General features: G+C 32.8%; 2 protein-coding genes across 2 annotated transcripts in view; one reads left to right on the plus strand and one right to left on the minus strand.

Moving 5' to 3' along the window:
- LOC149412806 (very long chain fatty acid elongase AAEL008004-like) overlaps window positions 1–25,486 on the minus strand; it is a 99,980-nt gene that overhangs the window by 43,467 nt on the left and 31,027 nt on the right. The gene's annotated exons all lie outside the window — the stretch shown is intronic.
- LOC149412808 (uncharacterized) lies at window positions 330–14,438 on the plus strand. Its single transcript, XM_089645436.1, has 5 exons — window positions 330–701; window positions 8,757–8,886; window positions 11,324–11,530; window positions 12,289–12,525; window positions 13,637–14,438. Exons 1-5 carry the CDS (start codon window positions 680–682, stop codon window positions 14,259–14,261), a joined length of 1,221 nt encoding a protein of 406 aa, XP_089501562.1. The 5' UTR covers window positions 330–679; the 3' UTR covers window positions 14,262–14,438.

Here is a 25,486-nt window from a genome sequence, read left to right on the forward strand (position 1 = left end):
AATATCTTACACACAGCAGTTGGTAAGGAGTTCGTAATTACCCTTGTGATTTATTTTTTTCTAATATGTATTTGGTAAATTGAACTGAGGATAAATGGAAGAAATCAAAAGAAAAAGCGCAGTTATTATTAATTGCCACCATTTATTATTGTGTACGAGCGTTCTTTAGCATAAAAATTTAAGCCATTTCTGTAAGCCCTATATTTTCATAAGACTAACAAGAAATATCTCCCAGACCTCGAAGCGTCCATGTCATTGATGTATTTAGTCTATGGTCCATGTACATAGCTGTGAACTCTGTTATCAAACAATTAGTACAACATACTGTTTGTGTCTGAAATATGTAGGTTAGCGCAAGTATCTTCAGCTCTCAATGTTGTATCCAACATGAGACGGGCTCTCAAATTCAACTCAATTCATTCAACTGAAGAAAAAAAACACACAACGCAATATTTTTTTTACTACAGAGAAAAATTATTTTCGCATTTAAATAATTAAGTTCGTTGATACGCGCCCACTGAAAAATTTATACCAGTTAATTTCACGGTGCGGCACGTAATCTTGTCTCGGACGTGTAACTTGTCCGTCAAAATAATATTATATGTATCTAGTTGCCTGTTGATTGCAGACTTATTTGGATAGTGACCACGTTGGATACGCTACGTCAGTACTTCGTGAAATGTCTGACAGGAGCTCAACAAGTGAGTAAAAACAGTTTTAGGATGTTTGTTTTCATAAATAAACTGTTGTCAATTTACATAATGTACAGTTAGTTTGTTTGTTTATTCTGTTATTGGTTTTGTACTATCTATGTTCATTATTGTTAAAGATTGATGACATTCATTTACTGCTTTTGATGAATAAATTGATGAATTTTTCATATAGGTACAGTTGTTTTGTTTACTACAAGTTTTCTCGTTAATTCTTTACATAAACTGTCTGGTCAGCTCGAATTGTTCATAAACAATTTTTTTTCCTGCAATTTTACTATGGCAAATCGTTAGTGAATATTTAGATATTGGATATATTAACTCGAATAGTACCTTCTCAGAACTGGAAAATCAACTTTGAAATTTGATGAATTGTTCAATTGTTGTAAAACAACCCGTCCTAACTATTTTCGATTATTTACTTTTTTAGTTGTTGTTCTTTACTATTACTTTATTATTTACGATAAAATCTTAAAACGTTAACGGTTTTTGACCGCTGTCAATAAAAGAATTGATTATCGAAAACAGTTGTGTAAATCTATATAGGTTTTTGATGTATACATAAATGTGTTACTTTATAATTTTTGCATAAATGCAATAATTACCTATTTTTGATAATTTTATACACTTAAAACAATATTAATACCTAATTAATCACCTTTCATTGTGATATTTTTGTCGATAAGTACTTATTTATCTGTACTTGTTTGTCTAATTATAAATTTGTTAATTTTCGTTATACGTTTATCCTGGCAAAAAAACCGTCGGATTTCAAACATGTCGACCTTTTTGATTAAATATTGGTGCTTAAGTGATTTATTATATGTAAATTAAAATGACGCCATAAAGAGAAATTGTAATTATTGAAGAAGTTATTTTGTGTTAGAACAATAAATTGATTAATGATTATTTGTGTTGATGCATGAACTCTTTTAAATCTACATATTTGGTTAAAACTGAAGTAATGATATGTTTTTTTGTATCATGTACGCTAAATCTTCTTAATTTATTTTTAAAAATAACCGTTTTCAACCATTTTTAGTCTATTTTTCGTCAAGAAATTCATTATTCGCAAGCAGTTTATGTGGTTTGTTATCATCTCTAAATAGTGTCAAACAAAGTCACTATCGGTGTCTTTCTGTTTGTATGCTTAGTTCTTCTAAACTACGCAACGGATTTTATTAGGGTTTTTAATATCGTTAAGGAAATTTCTTCTAGAAGGTTTATATATATATAAAACATGCTTATTTTATTTATAAAAAGGAGTGAAAAGTTGATGTTTTACATTACATTGCTAACCCTGGCGAAACCTTATGAGATACATCAAAATAATGTACAGTGGAATTGTATATCTTAAAAAGGCTTACAAAAAAGTCCGTGACAGAATATGTCTATCTCTTAATGATAACGCCGGGTACACATCCGCTAGTTAGATATAATTCATTTCTTTAAACCACATCAGAAAACCGCTTTCCTCGTCTGGTCAAAGGTCACCCAATTGCAGTTTAACTGTAGTCATTAACGTTCTTTTAAATAATTAGCTCGGAGTTAACAATTTCTAATTTTATACGGAGCATAAAACCACTAACCAATAATACATTGAAACAAAGGATCATGTTTTGATACTAAAAAGTTTTTAATGGCATCAACGTGATTTTTAAGATTCTGAAACAGTACTTTTTTTTAATCTTACGCATTAGGTGTACGATTTACTTTATCTTTATAACGATCACGAGGAGTGTACCTATCTGTTGAGATTGAACATTTAATTGTAATGATCCAATAAGTTATAGTATGTTTACAATCCAGAGTTACATAATATTATATTACGTGAATTTAGAAGTATTCAGTGTGTTGATAAATAAATTATGACCTTGATTTCCGGCGGCGCGATATCAAATCTCAAATGTGAGTGTGTGTGACTCAAAGACTTAAACCACTATAAACGATGTCTCGAAACTCGTAGTACAAGTGGGAATATGAGGAGCCCACACACAGAGAGACCACATCACATTTAGAGTCGATTTTGAGCAGTGGCGGTTTGTGGTATTTTCAACTTGGGATTCACAAATTCAAGCGAAGATATATTCATTCAAAATGTAATTACTGTTGTTGTCGCTATATACGTAGAAAGCTGAACACAATATTGCATAGCTAGTGACTTAGACTATATGGCATTTGATGAAACTTTCGTAAAAGTAACTAAGGAACAAAGCGTCATATCTAAAAAAATATTTTATTTTAAATACGCAAACATAAGTATAGTAGATACATTTAAATCTGTTCATTTTACTAGTAGATTTACAAATGCCACTAAGCAAACGGTTGGAGAAATGCAGGAATAAGAAAGCACTTTACAAAAATTTACTGCAACTACTATAGAAAGTTAAATACCCAAACATAACATGGTAAATATCATTTAACTTGCAAATACCGGCCGGCTGCGCCAGCCGTCAATCTTTAAAGGTCACGTGGCAACAAACATTATGCTTCGCGGCGCACAACGATTGTCTTAATTTATCTTAGGTTTGCGATAACAACGTTAGGGCCATTGGGTTGTTTTGATTTTTTGTATGAAGCATTTTGTTCTGATTCTATAACCCTCGAAGTATCAGATTGCTCTTCTAACGGGTTTTTTGATCGCATGGATTCTAAAGGCGGAATTTTTAGAGCGTGCTGTTTATAATGTGCTGATATTATTATAAATTTTCTCCTCTTTTAATGGGAGGGTTCACCGCACAAACACACTTTAGAGAAAACCGCCACTGATTTTGGGTTAAGACTTTTATTGATTTGATCTTACGTTTACGAGTAAGTCTATTTTAAAAAAATGTTGCTAGGGAGTTCATATCAGTTATTTAAAATACGTCGAAGCGAAGACCGGCTCCAAAATTATTTAGCTTTTTTAAAAGAGAAAAAGAAAATTAATGCTAAGATCAATTTTTTTTTGGCGTTTCTATGTGATATGTTTTTATCATCCAAAAGAGGTGCCTACGAAAAATTACAAAATCTGATCACCGGGATTCATGTAGACCAATTTTTAAAAATCTCAAACTTCTGACAGTGGCGGACATATATATAATGGAGTTATGCCTGTTAGTTCGATCATCTCCAGAAAAGTTCCCACAAAAAAACTCGACACATAAACACGCTACAAGGTTCAGAAAAAACTTATTAATGCCAAAAGCAAACAAAACTATAATTCAAAAAGGACCACACTACATGGCCATTAAAGTATATAACAACCTTCCATGTAGCATCAAACAAATAACCGACATACTTAAATTTAAATCATCACTAAAACATTTCTTTTAAACAAATGTCACTACACCTTAAATGAATACCTTACATAAATTAAATACCTCTGTTTTATTTTTATTTTTTTTTATTTTCATACATTTGTTAACATGTGATTGTTGGGTTATGTAATATAACGTGTATTTGTAGGGTTAGCTGGAAGAAATAGGATATATAACCTATAAGCTATAACCTTTGTACTCTGTATTTTTGTGCAATAAATATTTTTTTGAATTTTTAATTTTTATCCACCAGTTTTCCGTTTGTATTGATGGTTTACAGACACCCTGTGTGTAGAGATAACTAATACACCGTTTGATTGTGATATACATCAAAATAATGTACTACGGTATTGTATATCTTAAGGCCCCGTAGTAAGCGTTCAAAGATGGGTTGAATGATAAATTTTAAAGATGTTAGGGGGAGCGCGCTAACATTAAAAATATATAATAATTAGGCGAAAACGGTGAAAGTATTTAATAAATCACGACTTGTTTGAAATCTCTAGACAAATGTTTTAGTTGCATTTAAAGATACACTGTTAATTTTTTCATGCCTATAACATATTAAATAACAGAACAAAACGTATGCGATTTTTTTTTTCTATTAGGGAATTTCATAAAATTAACCTTTCAGCATAACAAGTGTGAAGATATTATCTTAAAAAATAACTTTTTTTTTGGAATTTAAAAACTTAAATAGTAAACGAGATACTTCTATCGCTAGAAATCGGGTTTGCGGGGGCTTAGAGACTATTCCGTATGAAGCCATTCCAATAAAAGGTGGCTTGAAGGGTTTTACGAAAACGCAATCGTAAATGTTAATTTCAAAGTCACTCTGTAATATTATATGGGTATGTAATTTAATATTGTAGTGAAAAATTGAAACGTAAAAGTTGCATTAGTTAAGATATTTTTTAAGGCGATGCACTACGTTGTAATGCAAAATCATGTGTTTTTGGTTTGAAAATTTGGTCGCCTACAAATGATTCAGATGCTTCAATTTAATACTGCGAGTAGAATACATCTTGGCCTTTGAAATAATCGAGTATTTTTTAGATAAGTCTTTTTATAAGCCCAGAAAAAAATAATGTATAAGGCCTATGAAAACTGCTTTAAAGTTCGAAATCTCCTACTTACGAACCCATTTTCGGTTATGATTTTATTGTATAATGTGGCAAATTAAGTTATTTATAAAATGATCGGAAAAAAATTAAATATTTATGCCTGAACATCAACAAAATAAAATAAAAAACACTTTTTGGCCATGTTTTTTTCTTGCATAAATCGAAGTAGGCGGATGGTGTTAAGCGGGAATTTAAACCTAATCGCCATCTACTTAAGGGGTGTTATTGATTGCGGCTCGATTTAAAATATTACACTACGTAGTGCATCGCCTTAAATACAAATACCAAACAAGTATACGAGTATAATGCATATTTTGAAACTGTATTAATATAATACTATATTGTATGTACCTAATGGTGTAGTGCAAAGTAAAACATGAAGGTTTATGAAGAATAAGTGGAATACTGTTTCAACATCCAACTCAAAGTCTGACTGGACACGGTCAACAAATAATGTGAAAAATCGTAATATTTTTTTTTGTTTACGTAGAAAGTAAGTACCACTTTGAGGTTTGACATTTTATCATTCTATATGTAAAATTAACATATCAAAACACTTTCTACGAACCTCTGAATGTCATGAAGATATATTTATTTCAATAGTCATTGAATAATTAGCCAATAAGTTATATTATTTCCTAACATTATTTATTTTGTTAATTATGCCCTCTTGGTTAACCCTTCAGGTATCGGAAAGACATTTCTAGCCACAAACATCAAACGCCATTGAGTCTTGTAAGACCCTCTCATTGTACCCGATAAGACAGATCTGACCGGGTCTTCCTTGAATTATAGTATTTTTCTAATTGTTCTATAATACAAAGGAATGTGATTTGATTATTTTTTTTCTCAGTTTGTCTAAATATTTATACTTTTTTACGATTACAAATTGGCGGTATATTTTTTTTATTGCATAAACGGTATAAAAAATGAAGTGACAGTTTTCGTACTAATTCCCTACAAAAAATGAGTGTGTTTTATAAAAAAAACGAATTCTTTCAAATTATGTTCGTTTCACAGTTAAGTTTAAGTTAACATTTTACATGTTTGATAATATTTTTTATTATTAAGAAATATCAATTCCTATTTCAAATACACACATCTGAAAGATAATTTTATCTAGTTTCTAAAATGGTAATTGTTCTTAAAACAAAATAGTAATAAGTTCACAATGAGAAATATATAGCCATCTCTGGTCTGGAGTCCCAAAAACTTTGAAAAACCAGTAGACCAAGAAACGGGCGGTCGGTCCGTTTGATAGATTCCCCGCTCCAAACGGATTGTAATCCTTTGAGCACAGGCGTCAGGTAGATATGCTGTCTTTGTTCTATTGGTATTAAAATGGAAGATGCTCCGAGGAACTATCGTCATTGATCCCTTCGACACCGGTGCATATTCGGGAAACACGCCAAATGCGCAAGGTACACAATTGATGTTTGTCACATAAGAACGGGTCGCTTCTACGACTCGATTTTGAGTTCAACAGCTCGGCTATGGAACGATTTGCCGGCCTCTATGTTTCCTCCCTCCTAAAACGTGGGTTTCTTTAAGACCCATGTTCACTCCTTCCTCTCCTCAAAAAGAACCTACAAATAACATTCACAAAGATGACGTGGGTCCCGAAGGAAATTATTTTCCTAAGGGCCTACTGGGTGAAGTTGGTGTAATGTTGGGTCTTTTAAGTAAAAATACTTCAGAAGGGGTGTACTTTTTTCTTAAACAAAGTTTCGCATTTATTTACAAACAGAAGCCAACATTTTGAATTAAAACTTTGATAGTTTGCCTTGTCAAAAAAAATCTACTAAAGGTAAAAAATGGGCTAAAAGAATATTGACGTTTCCATCTAAAATCAATGATATGTTTATTAAATAATTTCACTGTGGTAAGTGGTCACCAATAGAAACAAAATTCCCGCTAGGTTCAATACACTTTGTTGTTTAAATAACTACTTCGAATAACTATTTTATGAAACATACTTTTGTAAAATACGCGCGGAAGTTGAAGTATTTTTAATTCATGTTAATTTTCTTTCGAAAACAAGACAGTTGTCACGTAGAAGTCTCGGGATTATGCAACATAAAAACACCCAATTTTCAAAACTGGTTTCGAATGAAAAATCTTATATCTAATATCTTACTAAACAGCAATTTATTTTCGATCATGCCGCAGTTCAGGGTATCGATTCGAAAGTACATACATTGGTCGACTTAGTCTTATTCGCGAGTCTTATCGAAAGTAAATACTTACTCGTACATTACCCAAGCGTCAATAGTAATTCCACTCGAACAACGAGTTGGGTCGAGGAGACACCTCATTGTTCGAGTGGAATGACTTCGTTGAGAATCGAGGCCCAGATACAAAAAAATAAAAGATGGATCAGAGAACAAGAAGGCAATACAACAAAAAGGAATTAATGTAAAGAATACAATATATATACAGGATTTTCCAATAAGAGGTGTTATTTTGAATAGCTCGCTATTTCGGTAGATGTTACTTTTGAAGCTGTCATTTTTTAACATTTGACAAGTAAAAACTACGTCATTAATAAAAATGGAACGATAGCATATACAAGTACATGCAAAACTTATATGTAGACTAGATTGAAATATATGATAGTATGGATACAATGATATAATATATTACAATAGCTAAATGCATAATGCTGTGCATTTGTTTTCAGGTTTTGGTTGAAAGTAGGTAAGTTCCAATCAAGCTATTGGTTCACCGTATTGACTATTATATTTTTATTGACCCAAGTTTACTCAGTTGCCCCAGGCAGTTCATTTTATATACATATTTATTTGACTTTTTACGTAAGTATGAGTAGATTTACATTTTATTGGTCTTGATTTAAAAGATATGATATTAAAGCCTTTTTGTGCCTAGCTTCTGTGCAGTTAAACAGATCCGCTACATCTGCGTACCTATTACTAATTTCATGTAATCTAGGTACAAGCGGGTGTTTGAAATGTTCAGTCTTAAAATTTTTACAATTAAACAGGGTTATTAGTAAGATCAATTATTATCCAGAGATCTACTTGTAAACGTTTTCAGATTTCTGAATCGATCTGCCAGTTATTAATTTCTAACCTTTTAAGTCATGGTGTATTTGTAAAACAAACATCACAACTTTTAAAGTATTTTTAAATGTTATTTTTAAAACCTATCCAAAATTAATGTTTTTTCCTTTTGATTTGGAAATACCTAAATGTGACCCCTGCAAAAAGAAAATTTTAATTTCCACACCGATGTAATCAAGTATTTTGATAAATTAAACAATCGTCAAAACGAATAAATTATCTCTTAAATGAAGATATTTTAATGCGTTACCTTGTAACTTTTTTCTTCGGCCAATTATTGCTGTGAAAAACACATTTGATAAATAGGTTTGGGAAAAATCAACATTCTGCAGCGGCGAGCGGTCTACGAGGCAAAACAACAAAGACCTCGAGCCCCTGGTTTAGTTGATGTGAAAGATATTCGTTAAATTGAAAATTAATAACTACTTCCATCATATTGATACTGTTTTCACAAAATACATCAATGGATCATAGCACGCAAGTGTCCTACATTTTTAGAGTCCTTAGTTTTTAAATATGCGTATTTTTTTTTTTTTTTTTTAGTACTGCCGGTCGAGGACCACATCAAGTTGCTGGTCTTCGGAGAGGCGCACAAGGTGCCATGTGATTCTTGCACCGTCTCTGAGCTAGAGCACACGTTGCCCTCCTGGTATGACAAGGACAAGTACAAAAGGTAAAAAGCACTTATCCAATGATTTGCATCGTTTTTGTAAAGTTAACTAAGTTTACAAGGTAATTTGGTTCCATGAAGCTCTTAGTGGTCTGTTAATCCCAATCAAGAAATCAACGTAACGTACTTGGAAGCTATCTTTTTTTATTTATTTTTTTATTTAGTTACTTTTTTAAATAATTAGGTACATTTTTGTATGGCACATGAAATAAAATATGTATATAAAATTAAAACAGATCATTGAAGTCCTCCTCACTAGGAGATCCTGTGCTGAGGGGGACTATATATGTTAGTATACGTTTTCAGCAACTAAGATGATGTTTTAAATATATTAGCTAGTTCTTCTTCCGATATATCCTTAAGCCAAGATTTGATGTCCTTAATGTAGTTATTTTTCGTTTTCCTTTGTTTGATGTTGAGAGGGAGTTTATTATATAATTTTATTGCTAAAAATTCAGAGTTTCTTTGTCCAAAGGTAGAATTACATTTAGGAATATTTAGCATGTCTGTTTGCTTGGCTCTGGTTTTATGATCGTGTGAGGGGTTTACCTCTGGTTTATTTTTAAAGTGATGAACTAGAATATTTTTAGCATAGATTTTTTGTAAACTTGGAACATCAAACAGATTAAAAATATCAGTAGTTGGCGTCCTTACGAGGAGCTTTAATATGGTCTTTATGATCCAATTTTGAGTTTTCTTTAGTTGTTTAAGATGGTTTGATGATGCTGAGCCCCATCCTATTATTCCATATTCCAGTAGAGAGTGGCATAGAGCATAATATACTCTCTTTAGATCTGTAGTTGACAAGATATTTCGTAATTTTTTGAAGAAATAGATCAGTTTTGTTAGCTTTTTTGAGGTTCCTTCGATGTGTGCAATGTGCATCCCAATGAAATTTGTCGCCAATTACGATCCCAAGATATTTAATTGTTTTAGTTTGGACTATATGCGGGCAAGAACATTGCGGATATTTGTTTAGACATTCATGTAATTTGAGTGTATGCTCATTCGTTGGTTGACATATTACATATCTTCATACAATAATTTATTAAAGCAATGTTAAAAAGCTTCGGAGTGTTAGGCCCACGCGAAGAATTGCTAAGAGATATTGAATAATTTTAAGACGAATGACAAAAATTTACAATTCAAAAATAAAACCACGAAATATACCGCCCCATAGCGATCACATCGATTCTATCCACGGTAATGGAACGTGTGATCAACGACAAACTGCTCACACTCCTCGAAAAAAAATTAACGACGGTCAATACGGATTCCGGCGGAACTGATTGTACGGTGATCTTCTAGCGTATGAGACGCATGTTTGGGGTAGGTGCATGGAAGGTTTACGGTGAGACCCAAACGGTTACACTGGACATTTCCAAGGTCTTCGACCGGGTTTGGCACCGAGGAGTCAACAAACTGCCATCTTACGGACTTCCCGCATCCTCGTGTATGTGGATTCCCAAGTTTTTGAGGGAAAGGTTCACATTCAATAAATGTTGGCGTCTCACAGGGATCCGTTCTGTCTCCGTTTTAGTTTTTGTTGCACTTCTTGTTGTGTCCACCAGTTCATTGCTACGCGGATGAAAGTACATTCCACGATAGCTTTTTATTTGAAAGGCGGAAAGGATACACAAACTCCAACAACTCGGAGGGTTTTGAAGCAGTTAATGGACGGTTACCTCGAGAGGGTTTCCTCTTGGGGTAAGAATAACCCATTCGAATTTAATGATTCAATCAATCATCTCTGATTATATCTAAAAGGGATCGAAGTGACAACCTAGTCTACTCCAATGGAAACAATCTTCCCAACAAGCATTCCATTGATATGCTTGGTGTAACTCTTAATGACCAGCTCAGGCACGGGGGCTCCATCGAAGCCGGTGTCAAGTTAACCTCTCAGATGCCTGACGTACAGTACACAACTGCTGACGTTGTACAAATCGCAAGTGTGCAACACTGTTGAATTTGACAGCCACCTCTGGTTTTGATCCCCAAAATTCCTGAAAAAAAAATCTTGACTCTGCAGAAACGGGCGGTCCATTTGATCGATTCCCCCTTTTAACAAAAGGATTGCAATATTTAGAGCACAGGCATCATATGTCTGTTAGTTATGTTACTAAAAATTCCGAATGCGGGTCTTAAACCATTAATTTTATACTGAAATTAAAAAAACAAAACAGGTTAGAGGCGTAGTCACGGTCAAAGACAAAGATCGAGGGTTCGATTACCAGTTGTGACCGTTACCTTTTTTTTTATTTTCTGTGTCTTGTTCTGTTTCATATTTAGTTCAGATTTATTAGTATAATATTCTTATAAAATAATTATTAAATTATTACTTATTATTTAAAATATGCATTAAGCAATATTTACAATAAATTCTTGCCATCTACATTTATGTAATTCTTTAAAATAAATGATTTTACGTTATTTCCAGGGGCCAGAGCTACATTAAGCGCAACTTTGCGGGCCAAGTCACCTCCACCTTATGTGGAGTTATCACGGTGTTCGCTGTACCCTCCGCCCTTACTATTCTCATGAAAACTCATCGTTCTTCCACGCCGTACTCAGCCTACAGGCGCTATCTCTCCACCATCATGCACTTCCAGTCCTGGTACAACGAAGATCTGGTGCCGGGGTCAGAGTGAGTATAAAACCTTTCTTTATTGTGTCTTTTGACCCAGAACACGATAGAACGCACCACGCTGAAACTGAGACGATCTGAGGCGCGGCAGCGATAAACTACGTATTTATGAAAAAAAATAGTAAACTAGCAGGACAATGAAGAGAGAGAGCTCACGATTTTAAAGAAATGAAAATGATTCAAATCCGAAACAGGATACAGGACAGGTAAAGACCCTAGAAGTCAAACTCCTATAGGGAGTTGAAAATTGAAGATTCTATAACACGTTGAATAACCTATGTTTCCAGTGTGGCTTTGATGATAAAAAGCTCAGATACTTGGGGAGCCACATTATGAAACCATATAAATACCATATACACGGTATCCAGAAATTTATGGTTCAAATTGAAATTCATTAAAGTGGGAAACTGGTGAATCCAGATTAAACAGTGATAATAATTTTTCTGTTTTCAGAAAAATAAAGGGATGAAAAAATAATTGCACATTTAAAAAAACATTTAACAGCTTATTTTACACCCTAGCCACCGATTTTTTTTAAATTTTACAAAAATTCTAACTACCTCATTTATACCACAAAATCGACTTCAAATATGATGTAGATTCGCCAGTTTCCTGCTTGGACCACGAGCTTCCGGAAACCGTGTACATGGCGATGGTTATACCCTGATGCACTTCTTTAAATGGACTAATCTACATTGCTCTCCTGAAATCGAGAATGCACAGACCTTTTTTTAATAATAATTTAATATATTTTTTAGTTCTTGGAAGTCCCTGAGCACCGTAAGAGAACGCCACATCAAATGGTCCAACGTCTCGAAGCTAAGGAAAGATGGCCACATCTCCCAACGAGACCTTGTCTTAACTCTGACAGCCTTCGGAGGGGTCGGTCTGGTCAGGCCGCATCTGCTAAGCATGGAGCATAATAACCGGGAGGACTTAGAAGCTTTTGCACACTTCTGGAGGACGATTGGACATATGCTAGGAATTGAAGACAGGTAATATAATATGTCTTTTAATCTTTTCATTTTACGCAGGATTAGAAGTTCGTCAAAATTGTCATATTTAGATTAATGTTAATTTATATTATCTTCGATTCTGTCCGAAGTGGAAAACAATAAATAAGTAGAATAGAAAAATGTTTTCAATGCTGATGATTGTCCAGAATTATTTTGGACTCTCTATGCCGCTCGCTTGGTTTAGTTCACATTTTAATAGGGAAATTCATTCTTAAATAATAAAAATTTGGGCCCAAGTGGTCGAGGGATAAGGCTCTTGACTAGCAAGCAGGATGACCACAGTGCAAGATACTCTCAGAATCGCCTGGTGTAAGATCACCATTCAGAATTGAAATGTTGCTTGAACTGGAGTCAAGAAACAACAATCTTCTCCCCATCTCGTTCCACTCACAACTATCTTCAGCCTGACAATATATCCCGATTGGGGACGCCATAGTATCACTGGCTCCAGATGGTTGGGAGCAGTTGGGAAACTGTCCGAATCTTGATGCAAACATTTTAGATATTTTTTTTACTATTTTCACTGTTCTTGTTGTTTATTTGTTGTATTTTTCTTTTGTGTTTACATTAATGTATATGCATCGACCAAATATCGATGAGGACCTATGTATAATTATTTGTTTTTATTTTTTGATAATTCATAGAACTTAATTGGTTTATCATATAATGTATTTGGTTAACATTTAATTTATTTTATTTTAATTGTCATTATCTTATGAATATCTGTTAAAAAATAAATATAAAGACGGTACCCCAAAATTATGACCAAGTTGGTACCCTAGTAAATGTTACCCAGATGCACAACTTCGGACCAATGCGGGCGCAGTTAGAGCGGTCTCACTTGTTAAGGCGCCGAGAAGCTTATAATACCGCTAATATTTAAACATCGCAGAGGTAGACCAAGGAAAAGGTGAACTGACTGTGAGGAAAAAGATATGCAAGTAGGAACGGGAGAACTGAGGACTGTAGATTAAGAAAATTTGTAGGGGATGCAAAATAACACCTTAGGATGTAGCACCATGATAACTTTGGTGTTAATGATAAGTTTCAATAATTCAAGTAGTAATGGTTCTCTTTTATGATATTGCAGGTACAACACATTCAGGCCATCTTTCGACGAAACACTCCTTGTAACCGAAGCCATCATCACAGGAATCTACAAACCTTTACTTCAAAATCCTCCCGAATACTTCTACCACATGACATCTGCTTACCTTCAAGGCCTTTGGTTCTTAGATCCTACCCTGACAGTAGCATCCTTGAGCTATTTTAACTACAGACTTCTCGGAGTTGAAGGGTTCGAGTACAATCCGAAAGGAGCACTGGAAATCAGACAAAAAAAAGAAATCAAAATCAGAGAAAGTCAATTGAGAAATATTAATTTCAAAAAAGGACTTGGATATTCAGATTATCCTGGAAAAGACGAAGAACCTCTTGTAACAGGAGACAAATACTATATGACTCTTGGCTTGTATAATAGATTCGTTTTATTCGTGATGGTTTTCTGGTTCAACAACGTCGTCAGCACCATAATTGGTAAAGTGCTTGGTCTGCTGAAAGGAGGGATCGGCTTAGGGTTGGCAAAGTTTTTCCCTATCCTCTTCATCCTGAGGTATGGTTTTAAAGGAGCCTATGTGAACAAATATGAAGAAGACATCAAAATTGAGGCCAGGATAAAGACTAATAGGGAAATGCTCGCAGAAACGCGGTATTGATTGTGAAAATACCATAATATTTAAAATGTTGACAAATTAAGAAAATGTAAATAAATATAAAGTCGCACCTTCTTTTTTCTTCCTTAGTATTTATATTGGTAAGTTGTCAGTATTTTAATAGCAGCAAAAAGACGCCTTATGGCATCCATATTCTCGTAAAAATACTTTAAAATATATAAATATAAGTCAGGAGTGTCACTCTCAACCCGGCAATCTGTCGATTTATAAATTTCACCTTTTTCGTGAAATCTGTCAAAAATGATATAATATTCTTCAAATTTCATTACCTTGATTGGACATTTGTACGTCTTATAAAACTAGTTTTCACAATTTTCTGGCATAATATTGTATTAAACGAAATTTTCTGAGCACAGGGGAGGCAAACAGGTGAACATCGTGCAATAATTTTCCATCACTATTTTCGCTAAAGCTTCCACCGAGAGCAAGGCTGTGTGATCATTTATACTTATAAGTGAACATTGAATAATTTATTGTGCAGTTTCTTTACAATAGATTATATTGGGTTTAAATAATCCGATTTTTCAATCCCTTCAGAAATAACCCTTAAACGGTTGCTGACTATCTTAATGGTGACCATATGTTATATATTTTACGACACAGATATAAATTTATAAAATCTAAAAGATGACCGCTTGTTTACTCACGAATTTTAATACGTAACTTATGGATTTGGGAATGGATTTCAAGACTCCAAGAAAATTGGAAATTTAATGTCCAACTTAATTCTTTTGGAATAGGAATCAACGACAAATTATACAACATTACTTCACAAATGCTAAACGTGTGAATGAAAAAAAAATTCCGAATGCTTCATCCTCCAAAAAATAACCCTTCCCTTCAGATCTTCAAGAACTTCAAGAAAAATAATGGTGGGGGCAAGGTATATCGTTTCACCATAAAATAACAACACAGCAAAGCTCATAAACAAATTAATAGTGAAAGTGAGTCTCTTGTAAATATAACGATTAGGTATTTCAAGTGACTTTAGACAGTCTTCTTTTTCGCAACCTTCTCTACGACGAGAATATTCCCGCTGTTTCAAAAAACTTCCAAAATCCGCGATCAGTATGATCTATCATAAAAATATGTCAATTGACGTATTCAGCAAAGAAATTGTCCATAGTGGGTGCCCAAAGATAGTCGACGGCAGCAACCTCTGAAATTACTTATACAGGTGTCCGGGTTAAAGTGCACTAACTTCGGGAGGTAACTCTACATGATGTTGGAAGTAAAAAAAAATTACTTTTTTCGAAATGCCAACTTTTAGGGGTACTTTCAGCTAAAAACGTAAAATTGGTCGGCCGCGGGGGACTGTGGTGTTGTGTGGGACTGGCATTAACATTTTGCGCTGTTGCTTAATCGTTTTTTAATGTTCAGCACTCACCGTGATTCGCGTCAATAACTTTTATTTGATTCTCTAAGGTTCTGATAATTTAATATGTCTAGCAGTGTTTAACATTAAAAACTTGATTGTTTTAATCAAAACATGCATTAATTAAGACCTACTTAAAAGAACACCTACTTTATTCAATGCGTATTTTTTCCAAAGACTTACTTTTAACTGTGACAATGCTTGGCTTCACCCACGACAAAAGAGCAGACATTCATTAGGTTTACGGGTTACATGATGTAAATACACATGGAAAGTGGCCATTTCGAAGTTTGTTAAATTATTCAAAAACAATGACGTTAGTTAAGAGATTAATATTTAAATAATTTCATCGTTAAAAAGTTATCTTTTTGAATTTGGTTTATAACATACGATACTGTAGCATATTGTAAACATAAAAATCTCAGTCTGTGATTGTTTACATGCTGTTTCAATGGATACCGGTCAAATACAACGTTGCCACAATCATTCTGGGCAAGCTCACAGCGAATTTATTTATTATATTTTTCTCACACTAAGGAAGTTTAGTAGGTTTGTCTTTTTGTGTGGGAAAGAAAGTTGGGATTTTGGAAACGTTATTCATATTTTTTACTCCTACCATCATGTAGAATCATCTTCCGAAGTTAGTGCACTTTACCCCCGGACACCCTGTATGTCGGAAAACAATGTAAGTACCTACCTACACACTTCGTGATACGCTGATGAGACCAACACGGGTATATTGCGCATGTGATATTAAATATTTCAGAAATCATTATGTGGCAGGAATGTGGTATGAAACACAACCAATTATATTCGATTGTGACGTATGCTCAAGTTTTGACAACCTACCACAGATATAGTAATAAAAATAATAGACAGGGATAGAACATTGACTCAACATTTGAAATGTGCATTGAATTAGTGAAAAATGCACATCGAATAGTTAGGCCTGAAATCGAAGATGAATTTATTCACCAAACTATAAAATGTAGGCACATATACCTTTAAATAGAATTTTATTTATCAATACGACACAAGTTACAAAAATTTACTCATTTTTGAAATGTCACACATTCATTTGATTAATTTCATAGAAACATTTTTCAGAAAAATTTCATTTTTTCTCTTACAGAAAACGATAGTTGGATTCCTCTTTGCGTTTATGGTTAAAAAAAACCTTTTGTCTTTGCCGTGCAAGAGAGTCGTCCCGTCTTGCCACACTTTCTTTTTAAAGAAAGATACTTTACTTCCTTACTTCCAACACAGTAAGCGGAAAATGTTGCTTGTGTTGTGATAGAGGACTTAGTTAGCCGAGGAATTGAACACACGACGCCTGGGGGGGACCTAAACGCGAATTCAACTCTCCACCAACCGCTACGCAAAAATCGGTTTTACCCCCTCTTGGTGCGCTAAAAGATATTACACATCAAAAAATCCATGGGTAAGGCCAGTACGAGGGAATAGTGGGTATACTTCAACAACAACAACAACAATAATATTATTTACAATCTGGAAATATTTTACCCAATTATAAATAGAGCCATTGAAAAATATGTACTACTTAAGCACTTCAAAGAAGCGAAGTTCCCAAAATTGTTCAATGGAGAGTTAATTAACATAGTAATATGTAAAAAAAAAATCCCAAAAAACTAAAAAAGATCGAACTCCCTAAAGGACTATGAGATATTTTCCCAACTGTAATTAAACTCTATTTAAAAAAAATGTCTAAAAAATCGCATGTTAATTACATAAATGGAATCGAAAATTACCTTCCAACATTAAAAACTTTTCTATCATGTTAGAAAAAACAAACAAGGCTTACCCATCTCAATGCATTTCAAAGAAAAAAGTAGCACTGATATGAAAGTAAGGGTTAACTATTTTGCTGAATACTTTGCCTTTGATACAAACAAAAGTGTTTACGACGAAGATATCGGTGACAATTACATGCCACCTTTATCCATTAACGAGAGCACATATATCCCTGCCATACACATCAATGTAAACGACGTTAAAACTAAGATTAAATCCTTAGACAAAAACAAGAAGGCCGGACCCATAGACATATGAATATTAGTAGACCTGTCCTAAGTGATTAAAAGCGTATTATTCCCCACTCCCCATACCGGTTCCATTGGAGCCGGCTGGGCTCGCGTATGGCTTCCCGTGAATCTTGAGAATGTGATGTCATCATTCTTGTTCGAACTAGCGTCGAGCTATGGTCGAGGCATTTTATGAAATAACACGGCAAAATAGTGGCTTTTGCCATGAAAACTTGTAAAAATAGATGTGAAAAAGAGAATAAACCCAATTGTCGTATTACATTCCATATTAAGCTTATTCACATCGTATAATATGAATCAGTTGTAGAAACATATACTATCACATCGAGATACATCTGGTCGAATGTAGCGATTCTCAAGTGTGCGCATCGTTGTTACTGGGAAGTAAATTATGAACACTTATAAAAGTGTCTTAACTAAATACGTAAACAAAATATTCGACTCTGAAAATAGAAGTTTTTTATTTTTGCCGAATTTGGACTTCGCAAATTGTTCATAACGTGGCGAGTAATTTGCGCTCCCATGTAAAAATGTCTATTCATTCAAAAGCAGATTTTACTTTTAAGAACTAAATGGTGATATTATAATGCGAGATGCCTATATACTGTCAGATTGATTTACTGACGAATCACAGTCAGCTTTACCCCCTTCGTTCTTCAACAGTTGATTTTACCCCTCACCTTTAATTTCTAGTCTATATATTCATATGTCTGTGGCCGGACCCGATAATGTGGATGGATTTTTGTCGGGCATATCAACTCTGACAAATGTCTCATTACATGAAAACTATATATAGAACGCATTAGCTAACAGAACTCAAGTCGATTCCATACATACGGATTAAGGCATTTGACAAAGATTGTCGTAAAATTCTCTTAGTTAAACTATGTAAGTTCAGTATTGATGGAAAACTATTAGACTGGTTCGCAACTTAAGAGAGTTCTACTTGTAAAAATCAATTCGTTTCCTTTCCAACCAATTTATAGCTACGAGTGGTGTACCACAAGGGTCCCATTTGAGCCCAATTTTGTTTTTTCTGTTTTAAACGAAATTGTTAATATATTCGATAATGATATAAATTTGTTGCTTTTTAAGAAGTTTTAAAATATTTAAAAAAATTAAAATCGCTGAAGATTGTATCTTTCTACATAATAACTTAAACGGGATAATTAATTGGTGTACTCTTAATACATTTTACCTTACTATAAATAAGTGTCTTTCAATAAGATTTTACAAAATAAGTCAGCCAATTATTTATTCATATGAACTTAATAATTCAACCCAAATGTAAGGGTTGAGTTAATGTCGTTAATTTCATTAATTTCTTCGATAGAGGTCGATGAAATCAATGACATGGGAATCATTTTCGACTTTAAGGGCCCGCTTTCCGCGTGAAGAATTTAGATTTGGGCAACACCCTCAAAATAAACAATATTTAGTGTTAAAAGAATCCGACAGAGGTGTCTGAATTCGTATTAGGAATAATTTTGGGGATTATAATTTAAATAACGAAATTAAATTACCGACATCTATTGCAATTTTAGAAAAACAGAACCATTTTTAGTTAGCACCGAGCGAATTATAACGATGTCGAAATGAAGATGGTTCTCAAAATATGGGTTTTATTACGGATTTAATTAATTATTATTTTTTTTTAATTTTACAAAAAACATTTACGAAAGTTATTTGAATAGGTATAAAAATTACTTTACTTTACTAAAATACTATTATCACTTTTATAAAAGTAATTTATAACTTTTATAAAATCAATAAATATATTTTTACATCAATAAGGTTTTTCTTATATGGTTATCTTTATAGGGTGTCCGGGGGTAAAGTGCTCAAACTTCAGGAGGTTATTCTAAATGCTAGAAGAAGTAAAAATGAAATGGAAATTATTCGAATTTCCAAATTTTTTCCACAAAAATTTATTTTCCGTAGAAGAAATTGTTTTTTTTTCTATCCAAAAAATTAAACTTTTTTACTCGAAAACTATCTTAAAACGTTGGAATTCCAAAAAAAGTTTTTTTTTCTTTTTTACTTGTACTATCAATTAGAATCACCTCCCGAAGTTTGTGCACTTTACCCCCGACATCTTGTATAATATGCGCAATATAATATTTATACACGTGTAATATCTACTTTTGTACATTTATATCAATTATATACACGTTTACATTTTTATGCTCATCAAATTTATTATATTATAAAGATAGATAGAAAGATCCTTAGTGCTTCCCGAGGACTTACAAATCAGAAGACTTTTTTGTAATTATTTATTTATTCATTTAAACAATTCAATAATTATAAAGAGTAATAAAACATGTAAGCAACATAAAATTACATTCTAAAATGTGAAAGGGGCTCTATTTATTTACATTTTTATGAAATTACTACTTTTAATAGTTTAAGCTTTCAGTGAACTTTCAATTTTATTTTTAACTTCTCTAAATATTATTTGTTTAAATTGTCAAATATAATTTAATCACAAACACAAGATTCACTCAAAATGAAAGATTGGTGGTTCTGAAATGTTCCCATAAATACGGTGAAAGAACCCTAAACTATAAACTTATTACCCTAAACATGCTTCGAGCGAAATGCGGATCTGGAAACCTTATCGTCAATCTGAGCAAAACATACCATGAACGTCAATATAGCAACAGCCTTTGTTCTGCTGCAGTTTCATTAAATGCCGAGAGATCCGTTTACAGTCTCCAAAAAGCAATACTGGGGCACAACCCTAGAAGCAAAGCTAAATGATTGGAATACAGAAAGATAAAAACACACCATTGTCAAAAATATCTTGGCCGTTAATGATTAAATAAAATTAGATTTATTCAGGAAGGCAAGCATTACGGTGATCGATGTTAAAAATCTAACATAGCCCTAGAATAACTCCAGTATCTTTAAGAAACCTTTCTCTTAAAGCTCAGAAAAAAACTTTCCATGACAGTTAGATATACCACTCTACAACAAGACCGCGTACGGTAAAACTGTAAAAAAAAATAAAGTAATAAATAACAAAATAAATATTTCACAACACAATCATTTCATCGAAAATCTTAAATCCGTTTCACCTTTCTACATTTTCTATATTCTCCTTAAGAGTATAATCCTTAGATAATGCCTTTTCAGATTATTCGTGGAAGCTAGAAAAAAATAAAATCATTGATTATAACTGCACTTCAAGTGACCTTTTAAATAACATTATTTTCTTCAGGGCCTCCTTCCGACATGAAAAATAACATCACTGAACTAAATTATATTATTGTAGAAAGCAATCACTTTGTGGTTTGACATATTTAATAAAATAAAATACTTTTTTGTTTTAAAACCACGATATTTATTAATTTAAGAACCGACCGGTTTCGCTTTACTTAAGCATCATCAGGGTACAAATTAATACTAAACAAGAAGTACATAATGTGTGCATATATATAACAAAATATAGAGGGAGACAACATGATACAAATATATTATAGAGGGAGACAACATGATACAAATATAAGCAACACAAAGACGGTCATAAAATACATTAACATAAGTGTACAAGTAATGGAAAACCGCTAGATAATTATGTAGACTAATGGGTTATACGAATAAATCGGGAAAAACAAAACATCAATAAAACCTCAATAATAACGGTTTTTCCGAATTTGCAAATCATTTGATCGATAAAGATCATACATTCTGTCATAGCACCGGTGCTAACATCTTACATAAAAACGGGCATGGTAACAGACTAAACAATTTAGAGGCACTAGAAATTAAAAAAGCTGTAAAAACCAAAAGTCAGATACTTAATAATCAATTAGACATATCAAGTAGTCCAATATTAAGTCTGTTTCCAATAAACCCATAAAAAATTCCCAGTTCTCCTTACCTCCTTACCACCTTGCCAGTTGATGTTTTGTTTCTCCCGATTTATTCGTATAACCCATTAGTCTACATAATTATCTAGCGGTTTTTCCATTACTTGTGCACTTATGTTAATGTATTTTATGACCGTCTTTGTGTTGCTTATATTTGTATCATGTTGTCTCCCTCTATATTTTGTTATATATATGCACACATTGTGTACTTCTTGTTTAGTATTAATTTGTACCCTGATGATGCTTAAGTAAAGCGAAACCGGTCGGTTCTTAAATTAATAAATATCGTGGTTTTAAAACAAAAAAGTATTTTATTTTATTAAATTATATTCCCCACAGTTTCAGAACTTTCAATAGCTTTTTTCGCTGGCCCGTTCATTATTTTTCTGGATTCCACGTTCGAGTATTGTTATTTGAAACAGGTGGCCCTTATTATTATTACATATTATATTATATTTCGGACATCGTTGCATTGTGAATCATTAGAGCAGATCTTAGAGTAATATTACTCTAAGGAGCAGATGTAAAGTGACGTGTGTATTTGTGTACGTAGAAAGTTAATTCGCAAATAAATCACGATCGTATAGGAACAAGAAAAGAGACAAGACAACAAGAAAACTAAATTAATAAAAATTTACCCCGTAATTTCTAATGCATTGGAATTAGTTTTATTTCCCAAAGTACCTATTCTGAAAAAAAAATAATAACTTTTTACTACACAATACATAAATAAAAATATGAATTATTAATTTTTATAGTAAATTATCGTTTATAATAAATATAAGCTTATAAATCAAAAATTGTATTTTTTTCTTCTCACCTATTAGATAGGATATAATTTTATGAGATAACATTTTTTCTTTGAAATACGGGATATCTTTCGTGTATTTCCCATCTTTGAAAAAACAATATTTATTAACTCATAAACTTTACACGCGTAAAAATTATCTTTATAAATTCAAATATTTGCACGTAATCGCACGTCTGTAGATCATAGAACGATGAACGACACGTCTGCCCCCAAAGCCCTCGAGTTGGCGAATGAACTTTTCAAATAAAGATAGGTTAATCTTCAAGTCGGAGCGAGCGCGCTATAATAAATATGATTTAAAAGCAATAGGCGTAAGCGACAGTTGTGAAAATGTTTAATAAATCACGGCGTATTTCAAAAATAGCAAAAATTACTTTTGGGGTCTATTGAATAGCATTAAAAGAAGCATTGTGATTTTTTTCATACATATAACTTGTAAAATAACAGAAATAAAAGTGTTAATAATATTTTTCGGAGCATACTTTGCGATTTATTTCTATCGAGGGAATTTCAAATAATTACCGTTTCGGCTTTTGGAACAAATAGATACTATCTTAAAGAATAACATATATTTTTTTAAGAGCTTAAAAACTTCAAACTTTTAAGAAAAATATCTCGGAAATTGGATGAAATTCGAATAGTGGGCCCTTAAAATTTTATGTTACATAAACGCAATTAATAATAAGGGAGTGAAAATGCTTAGCTACATTCTTTGAAACTTCAGGAATATTTCAACCTTGAAAATTTTGTATTCATATTAGTTAGAAATCAAGTCGAATATAACTCCTCGATCCGGTCCGCCCTTTTTGAAATACATTCAGATTGAATAGAAAAAACTCAACACAAATTCCTTAACGCATTAATTTTAAACTCGGTATTCCCATTGAAAGCATAAACTATAATTACTCATTGAAAAAATGTAATTTATTAAATCTCTCAGATCGAAGAATTATATCTGACCTAATATTTATGTTCAAAATTGTAAATGGTAGTGTATACAGCCTTGATTTAATTAACCTCATCGAATTTCATATACCTACAAGAGCTACTATTTGTAAAATCCTCGATTCCAGGACTGAGCATTGCAAACACTCACTTTTACCTAGATTACATGAAGTTAGTAATAGGTACGCAGATGTAGCGGATCTGTTTACCTGCTCAGAAGTTAGGTACAAAAATTATTAATTAAACCTAAGTCTACTCATACTTGTTTATAATATTTTTTGTATGTACTTGTACTTGTACTCTCTAGAGCTTGTATTAATTTTATACTTTTTGTTGTCATTTCATGATCAAATACCACAGTTAATCGTTATTTTAAATTATAAATTATTACTAATATTTGATTATGCTTGTAGTCTGTGACTATGTGATTATTGTGTATGGTATATTTATACCGTGGATATTAAATAAATTTGGATAATTTAAAGGCAGTTAAAAATGATTTATTATTATATTCACATGTATATATTGTATCTATGTATATATTTTATTTATTTATCTACATAGCTAACATCCTATCGAAGAGGGCATCAGAAAGAAGAAAGTATTTAAAAACATAGCTAATAAGAATGAAAATAAAACTATTTGGGAATAAAATCAATCATCCGAGTCAAAGATCCGTCGGAATTTAAAATTCTTGTGCGATATCACTTAAAAAAGCCAAATATATTTTTCAGTTTGAGGTCTTATTAAAATGAGTCACAAGGATTTGTGTGCTTGTTGTCTATTTTATTAATGACTAGCTGTACAGCGCCCTTGAGGTGATTTTGCACAAAAAACGCGCTATAAAAATCATCAAATCACCAAATATTATTATTGATTAGTTTCCTCTCTAAAGTTTGATTGAGAATGACTGTTCATTGAAAAAAACAACTTAATAAGGAAAATACTAGAATAGAAAAACAACATGTCATGATTTACATAATTAATGAGAGACGTAACTTTTATTGTTTAGCTGTCTAGTATTTTAATTTTAAAATGTTATTTTTAAGGCGATGTATTACGTCGTGTAATATTTTGAATCGAGCCGCCATCAATAACACACCTTACGTAGATGGCGATAAGGCTTAAATTCCCGCTACACACCATCCACCTGTTATGATTTATGCAAGAAAAAAACATGGCCAAAAAGTGCCTTTTATTTTATTTTGTGGATGTTCTGCACAAATGTTTAAATGTTTTTCGATCATTTTATAAGCAACTTAATTTACCACATTATACAATAAAACCATAACCGAAAATGGGTTCGTAAGTAGGAGATTTTGAACATTAAAGCAGTTTTCATAGGCCCTATACATTATTTTTTTCTGGGCTTATAAAAAGACTTATCTAAAAATACTCGATTGTTTCAAGGTCAAGATGTATTCTACTCGCAGTATTTAATTAAATCATCTGAAACATTTCTAGGCGACCAAATTTTCAAACCAAAAACACATGATTTTAAATTACTACGTATGGCATCGCCTTAAGCCATATAGTACGTTTTATATAGATTCTTGCACGTGTAGCTGTGTTTTGTATTGTAAAACTACTTCGGGGTAAAATGATTACGGGCAAGTGTTCCAAACTGTTTCGAACCATTTTGAGCAATTGTCGGTGAACAATTTAAAAAATGCACTTAAATAAAATTAATAATTGGCCCGCGGGTTCAGAAGGGAAAGTCCCAGCCAACGGACGATTATTCCTTCGACGAAATCCCTGAGGAGCATGTGTGGTAAAACCATGTATGTCGTGTGAGAAATGTGGCGATCCGCAAAGAGTGCAAGGCTGATGTAAGCGTAATGAGTAAGATTAAGAAAGAGACGCTTAGATGGTTTGGGCATGTAGAGAGAATGAGCGAAGAAAAGAGTGTAAGGAGAATATATGACGCAAATACGAATGGTAGCAGAAGTCAGGGACGCCCGAGGAAGACGAGGCACGATCAAGTGTATCAGATACTTGAGTCGGGCCATGTCAAGAGTCAAAATAATAGAAGAGGTTGTATGAGACGATGTATGAATGTAAAGAAGTGTGTGCCAAGACCGAGTTGTTTAGCGGTCCGTCTATGGTTAGTTAGTTAGTTAGTGAAGAAAACATAAATG

The sequence above is a fragment of the Hesperophylax consimilis genome, chromosome 22 (genome assembly GCF_061612785.1).
Source record: "Hesperophylax consimilis isolate HC1 chromosome 22, BYU_Hcon_1.0, whole genome shotgun sequence".
Lineage (NCBI taxonomy): Eukaryota > Metazoa > Arthropoda > Insecta > Trichoptera > Limnephilidae > Hesperophylax > Hesperophylax consimilis.

Excerpts from the sequence above, each read along its gene's own strand:
- LOC149412808 (XM_089645436.1), top strand. The coding sequence starts at position 680 with ATGTCTGACAGGAGCTCAACAA. Across the intron at positions 702-8,756 it reads GTCTGACAGGAGCTCAACAA|TACTGCCGGTCGAGGACCAC; the intron begins GTGAGTAAAAAC and ends TTTTTTTTTTAG. Across the intron at positions 11,531-12,288 it reads GATCTGGTGCCGGGGTCAGA|TTCTTGGAAGTCCCTGAGCA; the intron begins GTGAGTATAAAA and ends TATATTTTTTAG.